Source organism: Gymnodraco acuticeps, unplaced genomic scaffold, assembly GCF_902827175.1.
Source record: "Gymnodraco acuticeps unplaced genomic scaffold, fGymAcu1.1, whole genome shotgun sequence".
NCBI lineage: Eukaryota > Metazoa > Chordata > Actinopteri > Perciformes > Bathydraconidae > Gymnodraco > Gymnodraco acuticeps.
The window spans coordinates 145,868-169,230 of record NW_022990744.1 but is presented as its reverse complement, the minus strand read 5'-3'; the positions used below and the strand labels follow the sequence as shown (position 1 = coordinate 169,230).

General features: G+C 43.0%; 1 protein-coding gene across 1 annotated transcript in view; it reads left to right on the top strand.

The window, feature by feature from the left end:
- Nucleotides 1-23,363, top strand: part of khdrbs3 (KH domain containing, RNA binding, signal transduction associated 3) — a 100,011-nt gene that overhangs the window by 11,998 nt on the left and 64,650 nt on the right. The window contains 4 exon segments of the mRNA XM_034232136.1: nucleotides 1,502-1,618; nucleotides 20,490-20,636; nucleotides 22,769-22,870; nucleotides 22,872-22,909. Coding sequence (XP_034088027.1) covers nucleotides 1,502-1,618; nucleotides 20,490-20,636; nucleotides 22,769-22,870; nucleotides 22,872-22,909 — 404 coding nt within the window.

Sequence of the window (23,363 nt, the reverse complement as noted above, 5' to 3'; positions counted from 1 at the left end):
CTTTAAAGAGTCCTCTCCTGGGTCCCTTTAGTCCATTGTTTTTGTCTAATTCTACCCATTGGTTATTTGTGGTTTACTACATACATAACTAATTTCTAAATTGGTCAAAAACGTGTTAGATGCAGTAACTTGAGCTACATCCGTATAGGTCCAACACAAATGCATCTTGGTTGTACATTTCTACCATGGATAACTCAACATGTTAGAAAATGATTGTATTTTTTTTAAGTGCATAATTTCCCCCAGGGATGCTACATCTAGCCTTCCCATGATCACCAACCAACCAATTTATTGATTTAATAAAAAGTTTTCAGCTGCCAAAACTCAGAGAAGACAAATAGTTGATCACCTTCAGTTGTTGCCATGGAAACTATATAAGTAAGTGTTGGGCTTCCTCACCTGATTAGTGGAAAGTCAGTCATTTTATCATTTCTTTTATTTACAGTTGATATTGTTCTGTGAAGACACTGGGCTGAACATCAGTGAAATTGCTTTTTTTTATCACTTTCTATCCCTATACTATTTGTGTCTAACCCTATTCTCTTCCACTTTATTTTACTTTTACAAGTTGGATCTTGCCCGAAGTCGCATTTCTCTCTACCGTGTTGTAACATATGAAACAAAAAAAACCTCTCAGATAAAAACGTAATTATTCATCACATAAATCATGAAAAGCACAATGAATAAGTGACGGGTGTATTTATTATATCAATTTGATTATTGGATAAATGCAGATCCATTTAAAGCAGGGGTCTCAAACTCAAGGCCCGGGGGCCAAATCTGGCCCGCGACTTCATTTTATGCGGCCCCACAAGAGCTTGCAAAGAATATAATACGTTTATTATACGGTTACATGCCACTTTACAGAAGCAGGTTGCCCATAAACTACATGTCCCACAATGCATCTCGTTTTGTGACATGCACACTGAAGAGACTTGCAATTATTTGCCCTGGACTTCTGCTTTCAAACGTAGTTAGTTACTAAGTTATTATCCTATCCGATAATAATCCAATTCAGAGGCAATAATGTAATATAATACATTATTTTATATATATATATATTATATATTTATATAGTTACAACCGGCCCTTTGAGTGCAATCTTTATGTGAATGTGGCCCGCGATGAAATTGAGTTTGACACCCCTGATTTAAAGAGTGTTTTCTCCAATTCTTCTTCATGTTTTTATACCCCCAGCTTCATAAAAATAATGATACCTGTTTCACTACATGTTCTATATTGATATGATAAGATGAAATGGTTTCCTTTTTCTCTTTATTGAATCCACCGTGTCCTTCATCTCCATCAAACGGTGACACGGTGAACCTGGGATCTAAGACGTCTCAGAAATACTTCAATTCTGATCCAATCAAAACGGGGACCGGAAAAATGCCGAGACGTTTTCATTATCTTCTTCAGTGGCCTGGCTTCGGCTTGAGCATCAGAAAATGTCTTTATCTCAAACACACAGATTCTGATTTATCGGCTCTCTCTGTTGCAGTTTAACTTTGTCGGCAAACTCCTCGGGCCACGCGGGAACTCGTTAAAGAGACTACAGGAGGACACACTCACAAAGATGTCGATTCTCGGGAAAGGATCCATGAGAGAGAAAGAAAAGGTAACGCTCTACTTTCTTTTCCTTTCACTCTTTTACCTTCACCTCATTTTATTTTGCTGCTGTTTGAAGTAACAGTGTGTTGGACTGTCCTTTACACTTTTAGATATTCACATCTCGATAGTGCTCTGGTTCCAGTTTTCTCAATGTTCCAAAATATACGAGATTACTTTAAAGAGTCCTCTCCCGGTGATGTTCAGGTGTATATCAGTATGTAGTGTCTCTACTTTAAAGAGTCCTCTCCTGCTGATGTTCAGGTGTATATCAGTATGTAGTGTCTCTACTTTAAAGAGTCCTCTCCTGCTGATGTTCAGGTGTATATCAGTATGTAGTGTCTCTACTTTAAAGAGTCCTCTCCTGCTGATGTTCAGGTGTATATCAGTATGTAGTGTCTCTACTTTAAAGAGTCCTCTCCTGTTGATGTTCAGGTGTATATCAGTATGTAGTGTCTCTACTTTAAAGAGTGCTCTCCTGCTGATGTGCAGGTGTATATCAGTATGTAGTGTCTCTACTTTAAAGAGTCCTCTCCTGCTGATGTTCAGGTGTTTATCAGTATGTAGTATCTCTACTTTAAAGAGTCCTCTCCTGCTGATGTTCAGGTGTTTATCAGTATGTAGTGTCTCTACTTTAAAGAGTCCTCTCCTGCTGATGTTCAGGTGTATATCAGTATGTAGTGTCTCTACTTTAAAGAGTCCTCTCCTGCTGATGTTCAGGTGTATATCAGTATGTAGTGTCTCTACTTTAAAGAGTCCTCTCCTGCTGATGTTCAGGTGTATATCAGTATGTAGTGTCTCTACTTTAAAGAGTCCTCTCCTGCTGATGTTCAGGTGTATATCAGTATGTAGTGTCTCTACTTTAAAGAGTCCTCTCCTGCTGATGTTCAGGTGTATATCAGTATGTAGTGTCTCTACTTTAAAGAGTCCTCTCCTGCTGATGTTCAGGAGTATATCAGTATGTAGTGTCTACCTGTGCTGCAGCACCTCTTTTCACCCTCTGTCTGAAACCAGAGCCCAGTCTGCTCTGATTGGTTAGCTGGCCGGCTCTGTTCTGATTGGTGAACCGCTTAGATATGTCCCGCCCCTTAGCCTATCATGTTCAATGTGTTGGAGCGCTAGCCAATAGGAGTGCGAGTTTTACATAGTGATGTCACTGTGTTTCCCGGATGTGAATGTTTTCAGCTTCTTATTCTTAATTGTAATCAAATAGTGAAAAACGTCCATTAAATGTATGATATGTCCAACAGTCTTACAATATTCAGCTTATTAACATAGAAAACTAAAATACTAAGAAAATGTTCATTTGTTTTAAATTAATTACTTTTTTTCTGCAAACTGGATGGATTTCCTGGATCTAATGTTATGATTGTAGATTGATGGCGGAGGGTTAGTACGGTTGTTGTTTTCGTATAATTAGAAATCCAACTGTTTATAACACTTTTGTACCTTAACTTACTCACTCTTAGAAATATGATCACATTTAATTAGTTTTTAGAATAGTTTTCTTCTTTTCGCTTGAACGTTAGCTCTCTGTTTATCTGAGTCGTCTCACAGAAGTGAGCCACGGAAAACTCACACTAAATGTGATTGACAGCTCACGGGTCACATACGGTTTTTGAAAAACAGCTTCGACTTGAAAACACATTTTCAAAGTTATGTAAATATGAATGATCTTGGGGATCACCAAACACGGCTGACATCTTTCAAAGCCTGCTCTTTCTTAGTAAACAAAATAAACACAATCACATCGAGAGCCGACTGTAGGCAGCAGAACACTGTGTAGATTTAAAGTATTTCACAAGATAAGAAAACAAGGTAACACTTTATATTAAGGTACACAAATTCACCATCAACTAGTTGTTCGCTTAGCAGTATATTGGCTCTTTATTAGTCATTATAAAATACGTATTAATGCCTTATTCTACTTGACCATATTCTACAAGTAATAGTTGAGAGTTTTTCCTCAATAACCCTCTAATTAGAGCTTATTTATTGCAAGTAAGGAAGTTGTTGTACATGAGTTTTGGTCTTAATATGCGCTGCTCAATATGGGCCTAATAAGGCAGTAGAACCACAAGAATAGTAATTCTCCCATAACTAAAGAATATGATTTATGCTTCTGTAACAAGACATGAAACTATAACGCAGCGTCCACACGGCGGCGTGCGTTGAAGCTTGCCGGTGGGCGTGTCTGAAACTCCACCAACAACCAATCACATGAATCTCCCGCCCCGGACACACAAGCACGCGGTTTGATTGGCTCGAGCTTGTACTGGCATATGATTTGATTGGCTGACGCTTCAAAAGTTGAACATTGCTCAACTTTTGCAGCGAGCAACGCGTAGCGACGCTCCCACAATGCAGTTCGGCGAAACGTGATGTCACCCCATTCAAAGTGAAGCTTCAACGCACGCCGCCGTGTTAATTGTGTCTATATAACTCAAAAAGATGGTGGTGAATTTGTATACCTTAATATAAAGTGTTACCGAAATAAATACTAATTTGAACATAAATGGAATTAGTAAAAATATCCAGTTTAATGACTTCTATCATACGTGACATAAATGTCTCTTTAGCAGCAGAATTGATTGCAGACTGGACTGGTTAGCGAGGATGAATCGACTTCACTTGGCTTCACTGCCTCTTTCCTCTTCCTCTGTTGGTCAGCGGTGATTTGTTGGCGCCGATGATTCTCGCTATCATACAGAACATTATTTTTGATTACTGTGATCAATAGCCTTTGATGGTGGACTTCTCTGGAGTACCCGGAGACAAAGATCTGTCTCGCTGGATGCGCTGACCTCAGCAGCCTCTGCATGTCTGCACACACACTGCAGGATTTATGACGGACAGCTTTCTGTCGCTTCATGTGGCGCTGCTTTCCTCGATTTAGAAGGAATAGAGGAAACACATGCTACAAAACTGGTAATTTATCTTCAGCTGGGTGCTTGGTTTCTGTGTTGCTGTGCAGCTTGTAACATAGAATTAATTTGGTCAAACATGTATTGACTTTGTCTGTCTACAAATGTACTTTATTCAAAGCACAAACCTAATTTACTTTCAGGCAGGATAAGCAAAACCAAAGAAACATGCCCGTCATATGGTATGCCTTCAAATCGAAAGCAGTTTGTGAAAAACAACCAAAAGGATACAAAATAAATACTGAATTAAATACAAAAACTTTAAATTACAATAATGATATTATTTAAAAAATAATCTTAAATATATTGCAAAAATAATTACCGATTTATTATTATTATTTGAAGAAAAACGGCCCATCAAATATAAACAGTAATACGTTGAAAATACTTTAAATAATATTAACAATAAGGAGCATTATATCAATATTGATCTATACATAAATATGCTTGATCATCATAGCTTTGAGTCTTAACATTCCTTGTGTAGGTCAACGTCTAGGACACCACTGAAAGAAAACGAATGGGAACTTCCAAGACTTTTTTGAGTTGAAAAAAAGCTGTCTTGCCATTACATAGGCACCATTGGGAACCACATATCTATTTGTATTTTTTAAAAACATCCTCTAGACTAGACAATACATGGGAATGTAATTGTGGTCTTCTGAGAAAAAGCCAGCATAGGGTTGGGATGGCGTTAGAAAGCGTACGATGTTCAGAACATTCCCTTTAAAATCTCACCCATGGCGAAGTCTAGGACACCACTGAAAGAAAAGGAGTGGTAACTTTCAAGAGTTTTAAGTCTAGTTGGAACAAAGCTGTCTTGTCATCTTGTCATTACATAGGCAGCATTGGAAGCAACATATCTATTCATATTTTTAAAAACGTACTGTACTGTACTTATTAGTTTAGTTGCTAGGGTTCAGATTCAGAAACAGGTTTATCACCAGGTAGGTTGACACGTACGAGGATTTTGACTTTTTTTGTAAACAAATAACATTACGAAATATTAAAGATAGCAGTATTTACATATCATTAAAATGGAATCAAATATGGAATAACATTTGGCAGTAATACAAAAAGAAAACAGATATCGTACAATTGGGGTTTCCGGGGTTGGAATAGATTGCACTGGGTTACAAATCTGTGTGTGTGTGGCCTATCATTACTATACTTGTGGGGACCTACATCTGTTTACACAGTCACATATGGGGACTCGCCTCCCTTATGGGGACAAAATGGAGGTCCCCATAAGGGGAATCATTAATTTTAGGGTGAAGACTTGGTTAGGGTTAGGCATGTGTTGGTTAAGGTTAGGATAAGTCTCCAGGAAATGCATGTAAGTCAATGTAATGTCCCCTGAAGTGTGTGTGTGTGTGTGTGTGTGTGTGTGTGTGTGTGTGTGTGTGTGTGTGTGTGTGTGTGTGTGTGTGTGTGTGTGTGTGTGTGTGTGTGGTGTGTGTGTGTGTGTGTGTGTGTGTGTGTGGTGTGTGTGTGTGTGTGTGTGTGTGTGTGGTGTGTGTGTGTGTGTGTGTGTGTGTGTGTGTGTGTGTGTGTGTGTGTGTGTGTGTGTGTGTGTGTGGTGTGTGTGTGTGTGTGTGGCTTTGAGGGTTGGAAAGTGTTTGGCTTTGGTGTTGATTATTGTTAGGGTCTGTTTCTATATTGAGGTGTGGAGAAAAGTTGAGGAGGGAGATATTCACATCTGCATTGGGGAAGGCGGTGAGTGATTGGTTTGTCAGTTATGCAAATTGTTTACTGAACAAATTACAAGGGTGTCTGGGGTGTGGAGTCCTGGCAGATTTTGAGGATGTGTTCGGTTTTGGCTTCGGAGTAGATGTCTTGTTTGAGGAAGGGGATGTTGTTGGCGTTAGGGTTGAAATACTTTCATTGTTGCAAGGACTGCTTTGTATGTGAAATAACTTTCGTACACCAACACATTAAACTAGTTGTGTAGGTCCATTATCATTTGAAGATGTAGAAATACTTATATCATAATTCACTAGCATATGAATAATGTTCGCTACAGTTCAAGATGACCGTGCTTTGAAACAAATTACACATGTTATTACACTTGCCAGCTTACAGGATGTTTGGTTCAATATATTAATGTTTAATATGAGTAGATCCTGCCTTGCTGGTCGTACAGTAGCTGTTGAATATATTGTTGTTGCCTCATTGCATTTCATTATGTTGTCCTTGCTGATGTCTTGCTCTGCCTAACTTTTGCAAACTAAAGCATTTTTACTTTTATAGATACACCAATGCTCTCGGCCAAATGTTCTTTTTAAGAACTATAATTAATAGAAGCAACACTTTTGTAATAGCAAATTAAATGTGCATATCGGAGAGAAAATAGTAAGCCAATGAGAGAAATAAATAGCCTTTTTATTATCCATCTAAAACCATGTAGGTATTTATGAACACAAAACTAATTATAAATCAGTATCTATTAACAAGCATTTCAAGGTTATTTTGTTATAGTAACTCCCAGTGGTGCAAACACTGTTTTTCTGGATTGACAATATGTTTAAAACCATCATGTATGTATTATTGGATCTACAAAAATGTTTGATATGCCTGACACTGATTGGTCGGACACTAGTCATGGCAACCGGACAATTTTGACCTTTGTCTGATGCAACCGTGCATCTCTGTTTTTCTTATTAGTAATAATTGTCAGCATTGGGTAAGGTCTTGGACTGTAGGCTATGTACGATGTAAAGACTCTTTCTGTGCCATCATGTGTTGTCGTCTTTGGAAAATGGATGTTTGAGCTGTTTTTCTGCGGTAATGGTTTAACAGTGAAAGTAGATCTGACCCGATCACCTCTGGACATTGATTGGCTTTTGAATGAAAGACTGTATATATGAATAGGACTAGAGGTGAAATAGAAAGAGCTTGGAAACATAAACCATTCAGTGCCTAAAAACATATGAAAGTAGCTCTAAATAACTTTGGTTAGTTACTGTTGCCGATGAATTGAGGCCAGTAAAGGGCAGACACAGCTTTCATCTCTGGTGAAGAAAGATTTCTTCAGAATATAAACAAGTAAAACAAGGCGGGTGTAGCTGAGCAGTTCATGATGGAATTCGCCCCCATTTCCCCAGTGTCTGTCCTTTACTTCATTTGAATCTGAATGCTCCAAGCTCGCAATTATTCTTTACCTCTAAGCTCCGTCTGCAGGAGCTTGTGCGTCGAGAGCATTTTGGCCGTCTGTTTTCAGGGTGAACGGCTTTTCCTAAGCAGATTTACAGAGGAAAGAAAAGTAAACAAGAGGAAGATGCTGCCAGTAGATATGAAAAACAGACAGCTGTAATCTCCCGCCGTGGGCTGCTGAGCTGATATAGGACTCTGCTGGATCACCAAGGCTTCTTATCAGCACTGGGGGAGACTGTGCATGTATGAAAGCTGATATTATATCTATAGCACAGTATCATATGCAAATGATGCAGTCACACATGCAGACTGGTTCCATATGAAATGACATATCCACCAGTTATGACATTGACTCCTTTCCCATGACCGCACGGATGGGAACATCGAGCTGAAGAAGTCATAGTTTTCAAAGAAAAGGATGACAAATGCTGCCATTACACCTACAGTAGCTGTTCCTTTGTATCTGATGATAGTTAAAGCACACCATAATGTTTGTTTTTCACATCTTATTCTTTCATGCAAATAAACAAAGGAACACATGAAAGGGAAGAGGAGAGACAGATCTGCAAGCCGCCGACTTTTTCTGACACCCTGCTTACACTCCCTGCAATGGGGCAATGCGCAAAGGAGCCCTCTGCTCGTAAAGCACAGATTTATGGGGGAAATTAACATATCATTAACATACCACAGGCACTCTTAAAAAGAAGGTTATTTATAATTAGGTGACATCAGAGACACCGGGTTGCATTGCGCTGGAGAGGAAGAAGAGGATTGGAAAGGCCCCAGAGAAGACTTGTTTTTCATTTTAGTTTGAGAAGGAGAAACTGGGACGCTGTTGTTTCCTCTGCGTTGTGGTGGGAGGCTTTTGCTGTCCTATTTCTCGCCATCAATCACATTAAAGTGGCACGCTTCTGTCGGGTCTGAATGGCCCGTGCAACCCCTCGCTGTTTACTCAATTTAAACTTCAACAGAAAAATAAAGCAACTCCTGCAGAAAAGTGGTGAAAAGGAGTGCGTTACATCTGCTCTACTTTCAGAAGTTCAACCAGAGGTGGGAAGTAGTGGAGTACAAATACTTTGTTACTGTACATTTTTCTGGTACCAGTATACTTTACTCCAGTACTTATTTTTCTGACGACTTTTTACTTTGACTTCTTACATTTTGAACACAAATACCTGTACTTTCTACTTCTTACATGTTGAACTCAAATACCTGTACTTTCTACTTCTTACATGTTGAACTCAAATACCTGTACTTTCTACTTCTTACGTGTTGAACTCAAATACCTGTACTTTCTACTTCTTACATGTTGAACTCAAATACCTGTACTTTCTACTTCTTACATGTTGAACTCAAATACCTGTACTTTCTACTTCTTACATGTTGAACACAAATACCTGTACTTTCTACTTCTTACATGTTGAACTCAAATACCTGAACTTTCTACTTCTTACATGTTGAACACAAATACCTGTACTTTCTACTTCTTACATGTTGAACTCAAATACCTGAACTTTCTACTTCTTACATGTTGAACACAAATACCTGTACTTTCTACTTCTTACATGTTGAACACAAATACCTATACTTTCTACTTCTCACATGTTGAACTCAAATACCTGTACTTTCTGCTTCTTACATGTTGAACACAAATACCTGTACTTTCTACTTCTTACATGTTGAACTCAAATACCTGTACTTTCTACTTCTTACATGTTGAACTCAAATACCTGTACTTTCTACTTCTTACATGTTGAACACAAATACCTGTACTTTCTACTTCTTACATGTTGAACTCAAATACCTGAACTTTCTACTTCTTACATGTTGAACACAAATACCTGTACTTTCTACTTCTTACATGTTGAACTCAAATACCTGAACTTTCTACTTCTTACATGTTGAACACAAATACCTGTACTTTCTACTTCTTACATGTTGAACACAAATACCTATACTTTCTACTTCTCACATGTTGAACTCAAATACCTGTACTTTCTGCTTCTTACATGTTGAACACAAATACCTGTACTTTCTGCTTCTTACATGTTGAACTCAAATACCTGTACTTTCTACTTCTTACATGTTGAACTCAAATACCTGTACTTTCTACTTCTTACATGTTGAACTCAAATACCTGTACTTTCTACTTCTTACATGTTGAACTCAAATACCTGTACTTTCTACTTCTTACATGTTGAACTCAAATACCTGTACTTTCTACTTCTTACATGTTGAACCCAAACACCTGTACTTTCTACTTCTTACATGTTGAACACAAATACCTGTACTTTCTACTTCTTACATGTTGAACTCAAATACCTGTACTTTCTACTTCTTACATGTTGAACCCAAACACCTGTACTTTCTACTTCTTACATGTTGAACACAAATACTTGTACTTTCTACTTCTCTCATTTTCCAAACAGCTGGTTCCTTTAGTCTGAATGTGTGTTTGATGCGTGATCATTATTATTTAGAGTCATTGCGTGCCTATTGATTTGAACATGATCTGTGTATCCATCATTTCCTGGTCTTCTCTAAAGAAGAGGGACCAATGAAAACGTTGTCATGTTGCCGTTGTTCAGCATGGCAACCCAGAGGTCGCGTTAACCGAATATTTTCCGTCTATGACGGATTTGTTTTAACAATGACGGACAAATCTGAAAGCATGCCGTCATTTTGACAGATTAGAACAAACTCAGAACAGCGCCAAAGTTTCCCCGCAGCGAGGCTCCGGTGTTATGCCGTGTTATGCATGCCCTCCAAAAAGGAAATTATACCGTTTCCAAACCTAACTGTGCCGTACAAATCATTGAAATGTCTGTGAGTTGTGGCTTTACGCTGTGCACGCTGCCGCGAGTTGCAGCAGCCTTGCATAACACGGCGCATGTGAACTGTCCCTCCCCCCCCCCCCCGTTGACAGTTCACAAGCATGCTTCCCCTCCCCCCCCCGTCAGAGTTGTGTAAAGGCCGACGGGTACTTCTGGATTTTGACGGAAGTTTTACGATCCTGTCCGTCAAAATGACGGGCAGCTAAAAAGTCTAGCGCAACCTCTGCTCCAACCTTTCTTCATCTGAGAGCTACTTTGAAAAAATGAAAGTGGCCAAGAGCTACTTCCATCATATCGCTTACATTTATTCACATAGCCCTCACATCAGTTGAATTAAGCTATACTTTTGTCCACGTGTGAAATTGCAATACCTAAAGCTTATCACAAATCTTAACTTCACATCAAGGTGTCACGATCTGTCTTTATGGTGTTTTGTCTTGTCTTGTTTCATGTTTTATTTTGAAAGGTCTTCACCTCCTGTCTTGCCTGTTTCTGTCTGCGTTGTGTCTTGTTTGGATTTGTCTGTGGTTCCCTGTCGTTAGTTTCCCTGGTGTGTCTGATTACCCGATTGTGTTCACCTGTGGCCCCTGTGTTTTCTCCTCCCTCCTCACCTGTGTCTTGTGTGTGTGATTAGTCTTGTGTGTATTTAAGTTCTGGTTTTTCTGTCTGTCTTTGTCGGTTCGTCTTGTGTCATGACTAGTTCGTCGGTGAGTGTTCTGTTCTGTCTGTGTTATCACCTAGCCTTGAAATAAAGGAACTTTCAGTTTAATCTGCATTTGGGTCCTCCCTGCTTCACACACCGTGACAGAACGAACCGACCACAAAATGGACCCAGCAGATGATCCATGGGAGGTTCAATTACAGCATTTAACTTTCTATCTGGCTTGCTGCTTCGATTGGTGGAAGGGAGTGTCCAGTGTTCGGCAGAAAAGGGCCGCTCTGGTAGAGGCGCTCCGGTTGGCAGCAGAGAAACCATGTTTTGTTGAGTTTTTACCTGACTGGATTTTGGACTTCCTTCAAACATGTGATTCCCGGCATGCTAGCTCCCTGTCTCCCAATTCCCAACCTGGCACCATACGCATTGGTGGGTTCCGCCTGAAGTCAACCCGTGCTTCTGCCCCAGTTCCTGCTCCTGTCCAGGAGTCGTATTCCGGAACTCGTCAGGCTTATGGAGGTCCACGGAGTATTCAGGAGGCTGCTAAGAGGAGTCGTCGCAAGGCCAGGCTAGCAGCCCGAGCCCCAGCAGCCATGGTTCCGGCTCCAGTACAGGCCCCAACAGCCATGGTTCCGGCTCCAGTGCCGGCCCCAGCAGCCATGTTTCCGGCTCCAAAACCGGCCCACACAGCCATGATCCAGGCTTCAGCTCCGGACCTTACAGCCATGTTTCCGGCTCCAGAACTGGATCTTACAACCGTGGTCCCTGCACCAGAGCTGGCCCATACAGCCATGGTTCCGGCCCCAGTTCCAGCCATGGTTCCGGCTCAAGTACCGGCTCCAGCAGTCATGGTCCCGACTCCAGCACCTCGTCTCCTGTTGGCTCTCCAGCCAACACCAGCTCCCCGAGTCTTGTCGGCGTACCGGCCGACTCCAGCACCTCGTCTCCTGCTGGCTCCCCAGCCGACGCCAGCTCCCCGAGTCTTGTCGGAGTACCGGCCGACTCCAGCACCTCGTCTCCTGCTGGCTCCCCAGACGACGCCAGCTCCCCGTGTCCTGTCGGCGTACCGACCGACACAAGTTCCCTCTCAAGTCCCCTCTCCAGTTCCTACCCGAGTCCCCTCTCCAGTTCCTACCCGAGTCCCCTCTCCAGTTCCTACCCGAGCCCCCTCTCGAGGTCCCTCTCGAGTCCCCTCTCGAGTCCCCTCTCCAGTTCCCTCTCCAGTCTCCTCTCGAGTCCCCTCTGGACTCCCCTCTCCAGTCTCCTCTCGAGTCCCCTCTCAAGTCTCCTCTCCAGTTCCCTCTCCAGTTCCCTCTCCAGTTCCCGCTCAGGTCCTCTCTCAAGTCCCTTCTCGAGTCCCCTCTCTAGTCACCTTTCAAGTTCCTACCCGAGTCCCCTCTCGAGTCCCCTCTCGAGTTCCCTCCTTTAGTCCCTCCTCTAGTCCCTCCTTTAGTCCCTCCTCTAGTCCCTCCTTTAGTCCCCTCTCTAGTCCCTCCTCTAGTTCCCCTCGCAAGTCCCCTCTCGAGTTCCCTTCTCTAGTTCCTCCTCTAGTCCCTCCTCTAGTCTCTCCTCTAGTCCCCTCTCGAGTCCCCTCTCTAGTTCCCCTCTCGAGTCTCCTCTCGAGTCTCCTCTCGAGTTCCCCCTTGGTTCCCCTCTCGAGTCCCCTCTCGAGTTCCCCCTTGGTTCCCCTCTCGAGTCTCCTCTCGAGTCCCCTCTAGAGTCCCGTCTCATGTCCCTACCCAATGTCCTGGTCCGTTGGAGGTTCCGCTGGGGGTCCTGCCAACTCCATGTACTGTCCTGTTGGAGGCCCCGTCGACTACTCCTCTGCCGGGGGTCCTACCAATCGTATGTCTGTCCCGTTGGAGGTCCCGCCGACTACTCTCCTGCCGGGAGTCCTGCTAACCCTTTGTCCTGTTCCGTTGGAGGCCCCGCCGACTACTCTCCTGCCGGGGGTCCTGCCAACCCTTTGTCCTGTCCCGTTGGAGGTCCCACCGACTACTCTCCTGCCGGGAGTCCTGCCAACCCTTTGTCCTGTCTCGTTGGAGGTCCCGCCATCTACTCTCCTGCCGGGGGTCCTGCCAATCCTATGTCCTGTGCCGTTGGAGGCCCCGCCGACTACTCTCCTGCCGGGGGTCCTGCCAACCCTTTGTCCTGTCCCGTTGGAGGTCCCGCCGTCTACTCTCCTGCCGGGGGTCCTGCCAACCCTTTGTCCTGTCCCGTTGGAGGTCCCGCCGTCCACTCTCCTGCCGGGGGTCCTGCCAACCCTTTGTCCTGTCTCGTTGGAGGTCCCGCCGTCTACTCTCCTGCCGGGGGTCCTGCCAATCCTATGTCCTGTGCCGTTGGAGGCCCCGCCGACTACTCTCCTGCCGGGAGTCCTGCCAACCCTATGTCCTGTCCCGTTGGAGGTCCCGCCGACTGCTCTCCTGCCGGGGGTCCTGCCAATCCCGTGTCCTGGTCCTTTTCCGTGGGGGATCCTAACGAGGCCTGTCCCACCAGCTCCGACACCGGTTCCTGCCCGGCCTCCGGAGCTGTCTAGTCTTCACCCTCGATCCCGGCCCCCTGAGAGCCACGGCCTTCGCCCTCGAACCCGGCCCCCTGACTTTCCCGGCCGCGGTCCTCGCCCTCATGCTCGGCCTCCTGAGTTCGCCCGCGATGGCCTTCGCCCCTCCATAACCCCCACCTTGGACCTCTGCCTTGCCCCGGGCCGTCCGCCCCGAATACCCCTTTTTGAACTCTGCCTTGCCCCCGGGCCGTCCGCCCGAATACCCCTTTTTGAACTCTGCCTTGCCCCCGGGCCGTCCGCCCGAGAACCCCTCCTTGAACTCTGCCTTGCCCCCGGGCCGTCCGCCCGAGATCCCTTCCTGGTCCTCTGCTGTGCTCCTGGGCGGTCAGCTCAGTCCCGTCCTCCTTACCCCCTCCACCCACACTGGTGGCCTAGTGATACGTCTAGCTGCCGCTTCAAGCAACGGCCTTCTGTTAAAGAAAATACACTGAATGTCTTGAATGTGGCATCACACACAGGACTTGAGTCTGAACAAAGCAGACAACAGGAGTATTTACAACAGCATATAACAACTAAAATACTGCATGTGGGTGCACACTTACATTCTCTGTCTTACTGTTACATTAATCCCATGAATGTATGAGACTAAATTAGCTTCGTCATATCTCAATCAGTGATTAAGTGAATAATAAAGTTTCTATAGGGTCACTATCAGCCTGTCACTCATTATTTTCAGGGAGGGGGCGGGGTTTGGAGGAACGGAGATCACGGAAGCTTTCCTCCTGCCTTCACAAACTTTACACACGTATTTATCAACTGAAAATAGCAAGAGGATATTCATACTCTGCAATCCAAGACTTGATTAAATCCACCAAAAACCTGACATGACGATAACGAGTGTTTTTCAAAAAACACAAATCCCTCCCTGTGTGCAGGGCCGCCCCTCCCATCAGGCCAATCACGCAGGCTGCATGGGGCCCCGCCTTGCGCAGGGGGCCCCGCCCAGAGGGCCTCAGCTGCTGTGCGCAGTTCTCCGCTCAGTTCTCCGTGCACCCCCCGTGAGAGTGAGAGGTGACAAGGGGAGCACGTCTGTAACCCGACACCGTTGCAATGAATCGACATCTGACCAATCACGGCTTTGATACGGCCACTAGTGCAGGTGAAGAGATGTCGGCGAAAAGACAGTTTCAGTCCGGAGCAAAAAACAAAACTTGAAGAAACTAGAGCATCACTCGAAGGTGGGTTATTGTCAAATGTACAACTTGCGAATGTTGTATAAGTCAAATTGCCAATTGCCATATTAAAACATCAGCTGCAATTCACGACATGAAGAAGGCAGTCTACCAAATTAGTCTCTGCAGAGCATACAGGCTAATGGAGATGCAGTTATTTCCAGCATTCTTTATTTACCATTCATTCAAGTATGTGATGCCTTTTATCTGCTAATGTACAGGAGGAAGAGTGATACACTGTCTGTCTAGTTGGCTTACATAACAGTTAAAGTTTACAGCCTAAAAAACATGGAGCATTTTTTCCCCTTTTATTCATTTTTATGTCAATTTGCACATTTCATGGTGACGCTCAGCCTCTCCCCTTAACTCCTAGCAGTCATCATCATGGTGACGCTCAGCCTCTCCCCTTAACTCCTAGCAGTCATCATCATGTCAACCACAACACAGAGAAATACTGATAGAAATGTGTGTGTAGTTGTTGACACATTGCTGACAGAGGGAACTAGAATACAGATTTAAGAAATGTCAGTTTTTTAGCATGTCATAAGAATGTTTTGTCTTGACTATATTACAACTATATTATAATAAAATAATATGGTATTTATATTATTGAATTGATTATTATTATTATTATTAGTAGTAGTAGTTTATTTGCATTAATTATATTTTAATCTTTTTGAGGCTAGTATTTGGCAGGAAATGCAGACGTATTCACCTGTAAACGCATACTGAACGACATACATGCACATTTACCATTTACCTCACTGTATAAAAAAGTAACTGTGTTGATAATAATAATAATAAACAGGAACTATATTTGCAAAGTAGCCTACTTTGTTTCCAAAAAAATGTGTTCACTCCTGTCGGTTGGGGGGGGGGGCCTCATCTCACAATGTCGCTTGGTGCCCCAAGTTGTCCAGGGGCGGCCCTGTGAACAGGTACCAACACAGCAGCACTGTGGCAGTGGAAAATGATGGTACATCCCACACCACAGTGTTTACCATCCACGAAAAGGTTCTCTCCGAGTGGTGTTTGATTGTGGTGCCACATTTAAAGGAACATCATTAAACAATGTACTTTATCAAGGTCCCAACCTCACCAGTTCACTGCTTGGAGTTCTCACTCGTTTCAGGCAGGAACCTGTGGCATTCATGGGCGACATACGGGCTATGTTTCACCAGGTCAAAGTCACAGAAGAAGACCGAGATTTCCTTCGTTTTCTCTGGTGGCCAGAGGGAGACTTCACCAGAGAGATCCAGGAATACAGAATGACGGTGCATCTGTTTGGGGCTGTCTCTTCTCCCAGTTGCGCTAGCTATGCGCTAAGGAAAACTGCTGACGACAACAAGTCTGACTTTTCTGCTGAGACTGTTGAAGCAGTTAAGCGAAATGTTTATGTGGATGACTGTTTGATGGGTTTGGGCTCAGAGAAGGCAGCAATACAAATGGTTTAAGATCTTAATGCTCTCTGTAAAAGAGGAGGTTTTGTGCTGGAAAAATGGATCAGCAATAGTCGGGCAGTTTTGCAGACAATCTCGGAAGAGCAGAAGGCTAAAGAGCTAAAGGACCTGGATCTGGATAGAGACAATCTTCCTCTTGAGAGAGCTTTGGGACTACTCTGGTGCGTCGAGTCAGATTCCTTTAAATTCAAGATGGAAGTGAAACAGCAGGCTCTAACCAGACGTGGCATGCTATCCACAACAAGCTCGGTGTATGATCCTTTGGGTATTTTGGCACCAGTCACTTTGCCAGCCAAGATAATGCAACAAGAGCTTTGCAGGAGAAGCTGTGGATGGGATGATGCCATTCCACCAGATATCGTACACCAGTGGAGACGGTGGTTGGAGGACATTAAGTTGTTAGCATCACTCAAAGTGGACAGGTGTATGAAGCCAAAGGACTTCGGTGAACCCATACACTCAACTACATCACTTTGCTGATGCCAGTGAAAATGGCTACGGGACTGTAACTTACATCAGGCTACTGAACTGCAAAGGCCATGTTCATGTTGCTTTCCTATTAGGAAAGGCTAGAGTTACACCCATAAAAATGGTGACCATTCCACGACTGGAACTAACAGCTGCTGTTCTGGCTGCCAGAGTGGATATGATGTTAAAATCAGAGCTTCAACTTCATTTGGATGAGTCTGTGTTTTGGACAGACAGTACTTCAGTTCTGAAGTACATTAACAACGAGGACAAGCGTTTCCACACATTTGTGGCAAATAGGATCACTACCATAAGAGAGGTTTCAAGACCATGTCAATGGAAGCATGTAGGAACCAAAGACAACCCAGCTGATGCAGAGGAATGAAGATCCCTGACTTTCTGAAGAGCCGCAGTTGGCTTGAGGGTCCCACGTTTCTTGTAAAATCTGAAAAGGAATGGCCCACATATTATGGCGGTGATGTCATATTGGATTTGGTTGACCCAGAAGTCAGAAAAGATACCTCTGTCAATATCATAGTCAATGAATCACTTGATGCAACAGACCAGCTCATGACTTACTTCTCAGACTGGAAAAAGCTCAAAGTGTCGGTGGCCTGGTTTCTCAGGCTGAAGACAATTCTGTTGGAGTTGAGTCGTAAAAGAAAGGATTTGAATCCCTCTGCACAAGCTGGTCAAGTGAAAAGACTGAAACCCAAAGTCAACCCGGAGAGTCACATCTTGACACCTAAAGATCTCTTGGAAGCTGAGTTGGCTATAATACGCTACGGTCAGCAGCATAGGTTTAAGGATGAAATCACTTCTTTAACATCTGAAACAGTGAGCAGACACAGTTCCATCTACAAGCTGGATCCGATTCTGGAAGATGGACTATTAAGTATTGGAGGTTTTTCCTGACAAAGGAGGACTGGTGCGCTCTGTCAAGCTACAGACCAAGACCAACATTATTGTGTGACCTATTACTACACTATGTTTAGTACAGGAAGTGTAGGATGTGCATTTCTATGTATTGAAATATGATTTTCACATTTGGCTCCTTAATTGTTTTCAATTGATACCTGTACTATCAATTAGGGGCTGGTGTGTAGGAGCCAATTAACTGTGGGTATAAAGGTAGGAACCTGTGTGTTGGTGAGAGGTTCCGGCGGAAGGCCCATACAGTTTTTGACCACACACGGAGAGCACACACGGAGAGCACACACGGAGAGCACACACGGAGAGCACACACGGAGAACACACTCACAAGGAGCACACACACAAGGAGCACACACACAAGGAGCACACACACAAGGAGCACAGCACACGCACACAAACACAGGATTAAAAACAAAGCAAAAGGTATTGTGTAAACCATAAATATCGTGTGGTGAATGAAACAAAGAAACCAGTAAAAAAGGAAAATAAATTGACTATTTCGAACTGGAAACGTTGGTTCTGACTTTTATTCGGCAGCAAACAAGGTGAGCGTCAATTACACCCACCAAGCGGATCCTCTTGATATAGAAGTGAAATGAAGAAGAGGGGACACATGTTGATGTAGAAGAGACATGAAAAAGTGGATTTTGCATAATGGGTCCCCTTTAAATGAAATATCTTGATTTGGTAAATGTAAAAATGTCTCAAAGAACCGACAACATTCCCTTTTATTTTGTACTAAGTGCTTATTATCAATGCTAAACTACGACCAGCACAGTTGAGAAAACCTGCGCACTGTCAACAACAAGCAGTCCTTGATGTTACTTTAAAAAGTGGATATGTGGGGCAGGGTTTCCGCTAGGATTTTTTCTCGCCGGTCAAATGTCCGGACAGAATTTATTATATCGGACAAATTTGAAACTTACCGGTCATGTTTCAATAATAATAATAAGATTGGTGTGCCAGAGTTTCCGTTAGCAGGTAATCACCGGATTCTGACCGGATATGCTGGTGTTTAAAACTCAGTTAGTGGGAGTCATTTTTATATTGCCTCAGTTTATAATCGTAACAGATCGAAAAATTCAGATTCATTTTTCAATAAATGATTCCACAAACAACAAACAACATAATTATTACATTCAAAGAAACTACTTGTAGTAGATGAAGTACATTATTCAAAAATTAACTTTGAATAATAACACGGGAGAAATGGATCCTCTACTCTCTCTCTCTCTCTCTCTCTCTCTCTCTCTCTCTCTCTCTCTCTCTCTCTCTCTCTATCTCTCTCTCTCTCTCTCTCTCTCTCTCTCTCTCTCTCTCTCTCTCTCTCTCTCTCTCTCTCTCTCTCTCTCCTGACAGCCCGTCAGTTTCTCATGCAGCTCGCTAAACAGTGGGCGGGGCTTCAGGTGATTATGCAGCAGCTGATCTGATCTCGCTCTCGTGTCCGGTTAAACTTCACTCGCGTTTATGTCCATATCGATCATATCCAGCTCTCCTGATCGGCCTTTATAGAGAGCACCGATCAAACTATTAAGAGTGAATATCGGCCGATAATGATCGCGGCCAATCGATCGGAGCATCGGACATTTTGACCGGCAGGTTTTGAATTTACCGGTTTTTATTACATTTTAAAAACCGGTAATTACCGGCTAACAGAAACCCTGATGTGGGGCTATACTGTCCAAAGTAAAGGGAACCATAGTATGATGGGTAAACTAAAGTGTTGGACAACATTTCACCAATAATGGTGCTAGCAGCAAGGTCATGGGATTACCTCTTCCCTTATATATCTAACCCAGATTGCAAGATAATCCAAAGGCTTTATGATTCATCCCCTGAGGGACATGAATAATACAACATCTGTGTCAATCCATGTTTAAAAAAACATAGTTATTTCACTGATTTTAATTGCACATTTTGACATGCTGGGGACAGAGGGGGTTGCTAAAAGTCAGAAGGGTCAATACAATAGTCACCATGGGTATCTGTACCAAATTATTTTACTTCAAAAACATTATTGACAAAGCAAATGTTTGTAAAAGATAAGGTAGTTATTTTTGTTATCACCAATTATTTGAAGTCAAATTGTTGTCGAAATATTTTTTAAATATGGAGGTTTCCTGCTTTTGGCAGTTTTGTACGATATTAAGTGAATATCTTTGGGTTTTGGGTCGACCACACAAAACATTATTAGGAGATTACCGTTGACTTAAAAACTGGGACCAACATATTCACTATTTTCTGACATGTTATAGACTAAATGAGTCCAGTTTAATCTTCAATGACCATCATTAATTTCCTCTTAAACCATTGTTTAAGCCAAAGTTACTAATGTTATTTGAACAGAATGAGATCAAAAAAGCAGAGCAGAGATATTCTGATCAACTTCATGGAAGCACATGAAGTTGCACAAAGCTTTAACTGCACATATATAACGAGGACAGACAGCTGTGTGAAAACAAAAGCAATCTGTTAACCCAGCTGCAGTGGAAAGACTTGTCAGGATCGTCCGTTTGCAGACTCGTACGTTTACAATAACCCACATACATATTTCATGTCTGTCTTTTTTTGTAACTTTCCAGCATCAAACCTCATTACGTAACACACTCTGCAGTAAATCCTTTTTTCGAAACACTACAAATAAGATAAATGTTGCTGACTGTGACAGGTCGCTTCCCTAGACAGCTGATATATGAAACTGTTGTTTTTCTGCCATCAGGAAGAAGAGCTACGGCAAAGCAACGAAGGCAAATATAACCATCTGAACGAAGACCTGCACGTCCTCATCGAGGTGTTCGCCCCCCCCGCCGAGGCCTACGCCAGGATGGGTCACGCTCTGGAGGAGATCAAGAAGTTTCTTATACCGGTATGTTCCCTTTGTTACACCCATACACACTTTCTCTAGCTTTCACTCTCCTCCACCTGAATCTTTTCCCAGCTGCTCGGTTGAATCACTTTCAGCTTGTCCATGTGTGAAGTGTTGGAGTGAGTGTGGGAAAAGCATCTTGTGTGGCCCAATTCCAAACTGAACCCTACACACTCCTACTGCAAGACGAAGTAAACTGTAGTAGTCACACTCTTAGCCGAATGTTGTTTTTTCATTCAAGGTGAAGGGTGGAAACACAGCTTCTCCTTCTTCTCCTGCAGAAACAGGAACTGTCGTAACTTTTGGTATCAATGTTTTAACTCAAATGTTCTTTTAATTCTTGTTAACCTTTTCTCTGCTGCAAGAAACAGTCCCTTTGAATATACAAATCTTTACAGGGAAAGGAACAGGTCTACAGTTTCCAGACTAGATACAGGTTTATTTGAAGCAAGAAAAAAAGGACCAATGCAGACATCCTGGAGAAGGTTTAATAACATCATGTTGGAAGGGTTTCACAACTTCCTATTTGAGGGTAATCACTTCCTGTTAGGTGCTTTCATTACTTCCGGTTGTAGGGTTTAATAACTTCCTGTTATAGGAGTCGATGACTTCCTGTTAGATGGTTTAATAACTTCCTGTTGTAGGGTTTGATGACTTCCTGTTATGGGGTTTCATTACTTCCTGTTGGATGGTTTCATAATTTATTTTAGGAATATTTTGTTGTACTTCCTGTTAGAGGGTTTCATCACTTCCTGTTCTACTGTTTAATAACTTCCTGTTGGAGGGTTTAATTGCTTCCTGTGGGAGGATTTAGTGACTTCCTGTTGGATGGTTTAATTACCTTATTTTTCTAGGGTTGACTGACTTCCTGTTGGAGGGTTTAATGACTTCCTGTTAGATGGTTTAATGACTTCCTGTTAGATGGTTTAATAACTTCCTGTTGGAGGGTTTAATAACTTCCTGTTGGAGGGTTTAATAACTTCCTTTTAGATGGTTTAATAACTTCCTGTTGGAGGTTTAATAACTTCCTGTTAGATGGTTTAATAACTTCCTGTTGGAGGGTTTAATAACTTCCTTTTAGATGGTTTAATAACTTCCTGTTGGAGGGTTTAATAACTTCCTGTTAGATGGTTTAATGACTTCCTGTTGGAGGGTTTAATAACTTCCTGTTGGAGGGTTTAATAACTTCCTGTTGGAGGGTTTAGTAACTTCCTGTTGGAGGGTTTAATAACTTCCTGTTGGATGGTTTAATAACTTCCTGTTGGAGGGTTAATAACTTCCTGTTGGAGGGTTTAATAACTTCCTGTTGGAGGGTTTAATGACTTCCTGTTGGAGGGTTTAATAACTTCCTGTTGGAGGGTTTAATAACTTCCTGTTGGAGGGTTTAATTACTTCCTGTTGGAGGGTTTAATGACTTCCTGTTTGAAGGTTGACTGACTTCCTGTTGAACATTTTAACAACATCCACACTCCAGTAGTTGGTTAGGAACGGCGCTTCATGTGGCGGACCCTCCACCCAAACGTGAAATCGTAGTTAAAGTGGGTTAGGGTGTAGGGGAATTGGAACTGGGCCAGTGTGTGATCCTGAATGGGAAGTCGTGGGTGCTACAGGAATAAAAGAGCACAGGAAGGGATTTCCGGGAGCTCCAAACTCTCCTTGGCAGCTGCATGGAGCTTATTTACTCTTCCTCCATTCATTATGGATGATCTCTGCAATGCTCTGAGCTATGATGATTTACAACTCACCATTAATTATCAGCAAACCACCACCACCACCCTTCATGTAACCTCTTCCCACTCCTTTCATAAAGCACATTTATTGACAGAGCACACACATGACAATCACATCAATCGTTTTATGATTAGAGACTTATTTCCATGTTAATTATGCATTTTAATTATGTGGCAAAGAAACAACTGTGTGAGAAGATAAAGGCAAAATGCGGTCCCGAGGATTTATCAGTGGGAGATCTGAAGTGAACAGCGGCCATGGCAGTTCTGTAATGTACATTAATTAGATATTCCCGGGGCTGTAGCCCTGGAGATAAAGGAGGGAATTGAATCCAGTGTAATTGAAAGCGGCTCTGTTGCTGTTAGTGTGTGTGGGGGTGAACACGCTGCCTCTCTGTGCAGGATTACAATGATGAGATAAGACAGGCCCAGCTGCAGGAGCTCACGTTCCTGAACGGAGGCTCGGAGGACGCCAAGGTGCCGTCGGTGAGGGGGAAGTCAGCGGGTGCGAGCCAGAGGGACGCCTGTTCCAGGTCTTCCCAGGTAACCTCCAGACTCACATTCAAGATTCAAGGCTGTTAGTGTCATGTGTACAAAGCTACAGTGTAGAATGTATGTCAATGACAATCTTAAAGGTCACCTATTATGCAAAATCCACTTCACGTCTTCTATACATCAACATGTGTCCCCTCTTCTTCATGTCTCTTCTACATCAACATGTGTCCCCTCTTCTTCATGTCTCTTCTACATCAACATGTGTCCCCTCTTCTCCATGTCTCTTCTACATCAACATGGTGTCCCCTCTTTCCATGGTCTCTTCTAACATCAACATGTGTCCCCTCTTCCTCCATGTCTCTTCTACACATAACATGTGTCCCCTCTTCTTCCTGTCTCTTCTACATCAACACGTGTCCCCTCTTCTTCATGTCTCTTCTACATCAACATGTGTTCCCCTCTTCTTCATGTCTCCTCTACATCAACATGTGTCCCCTCTTCT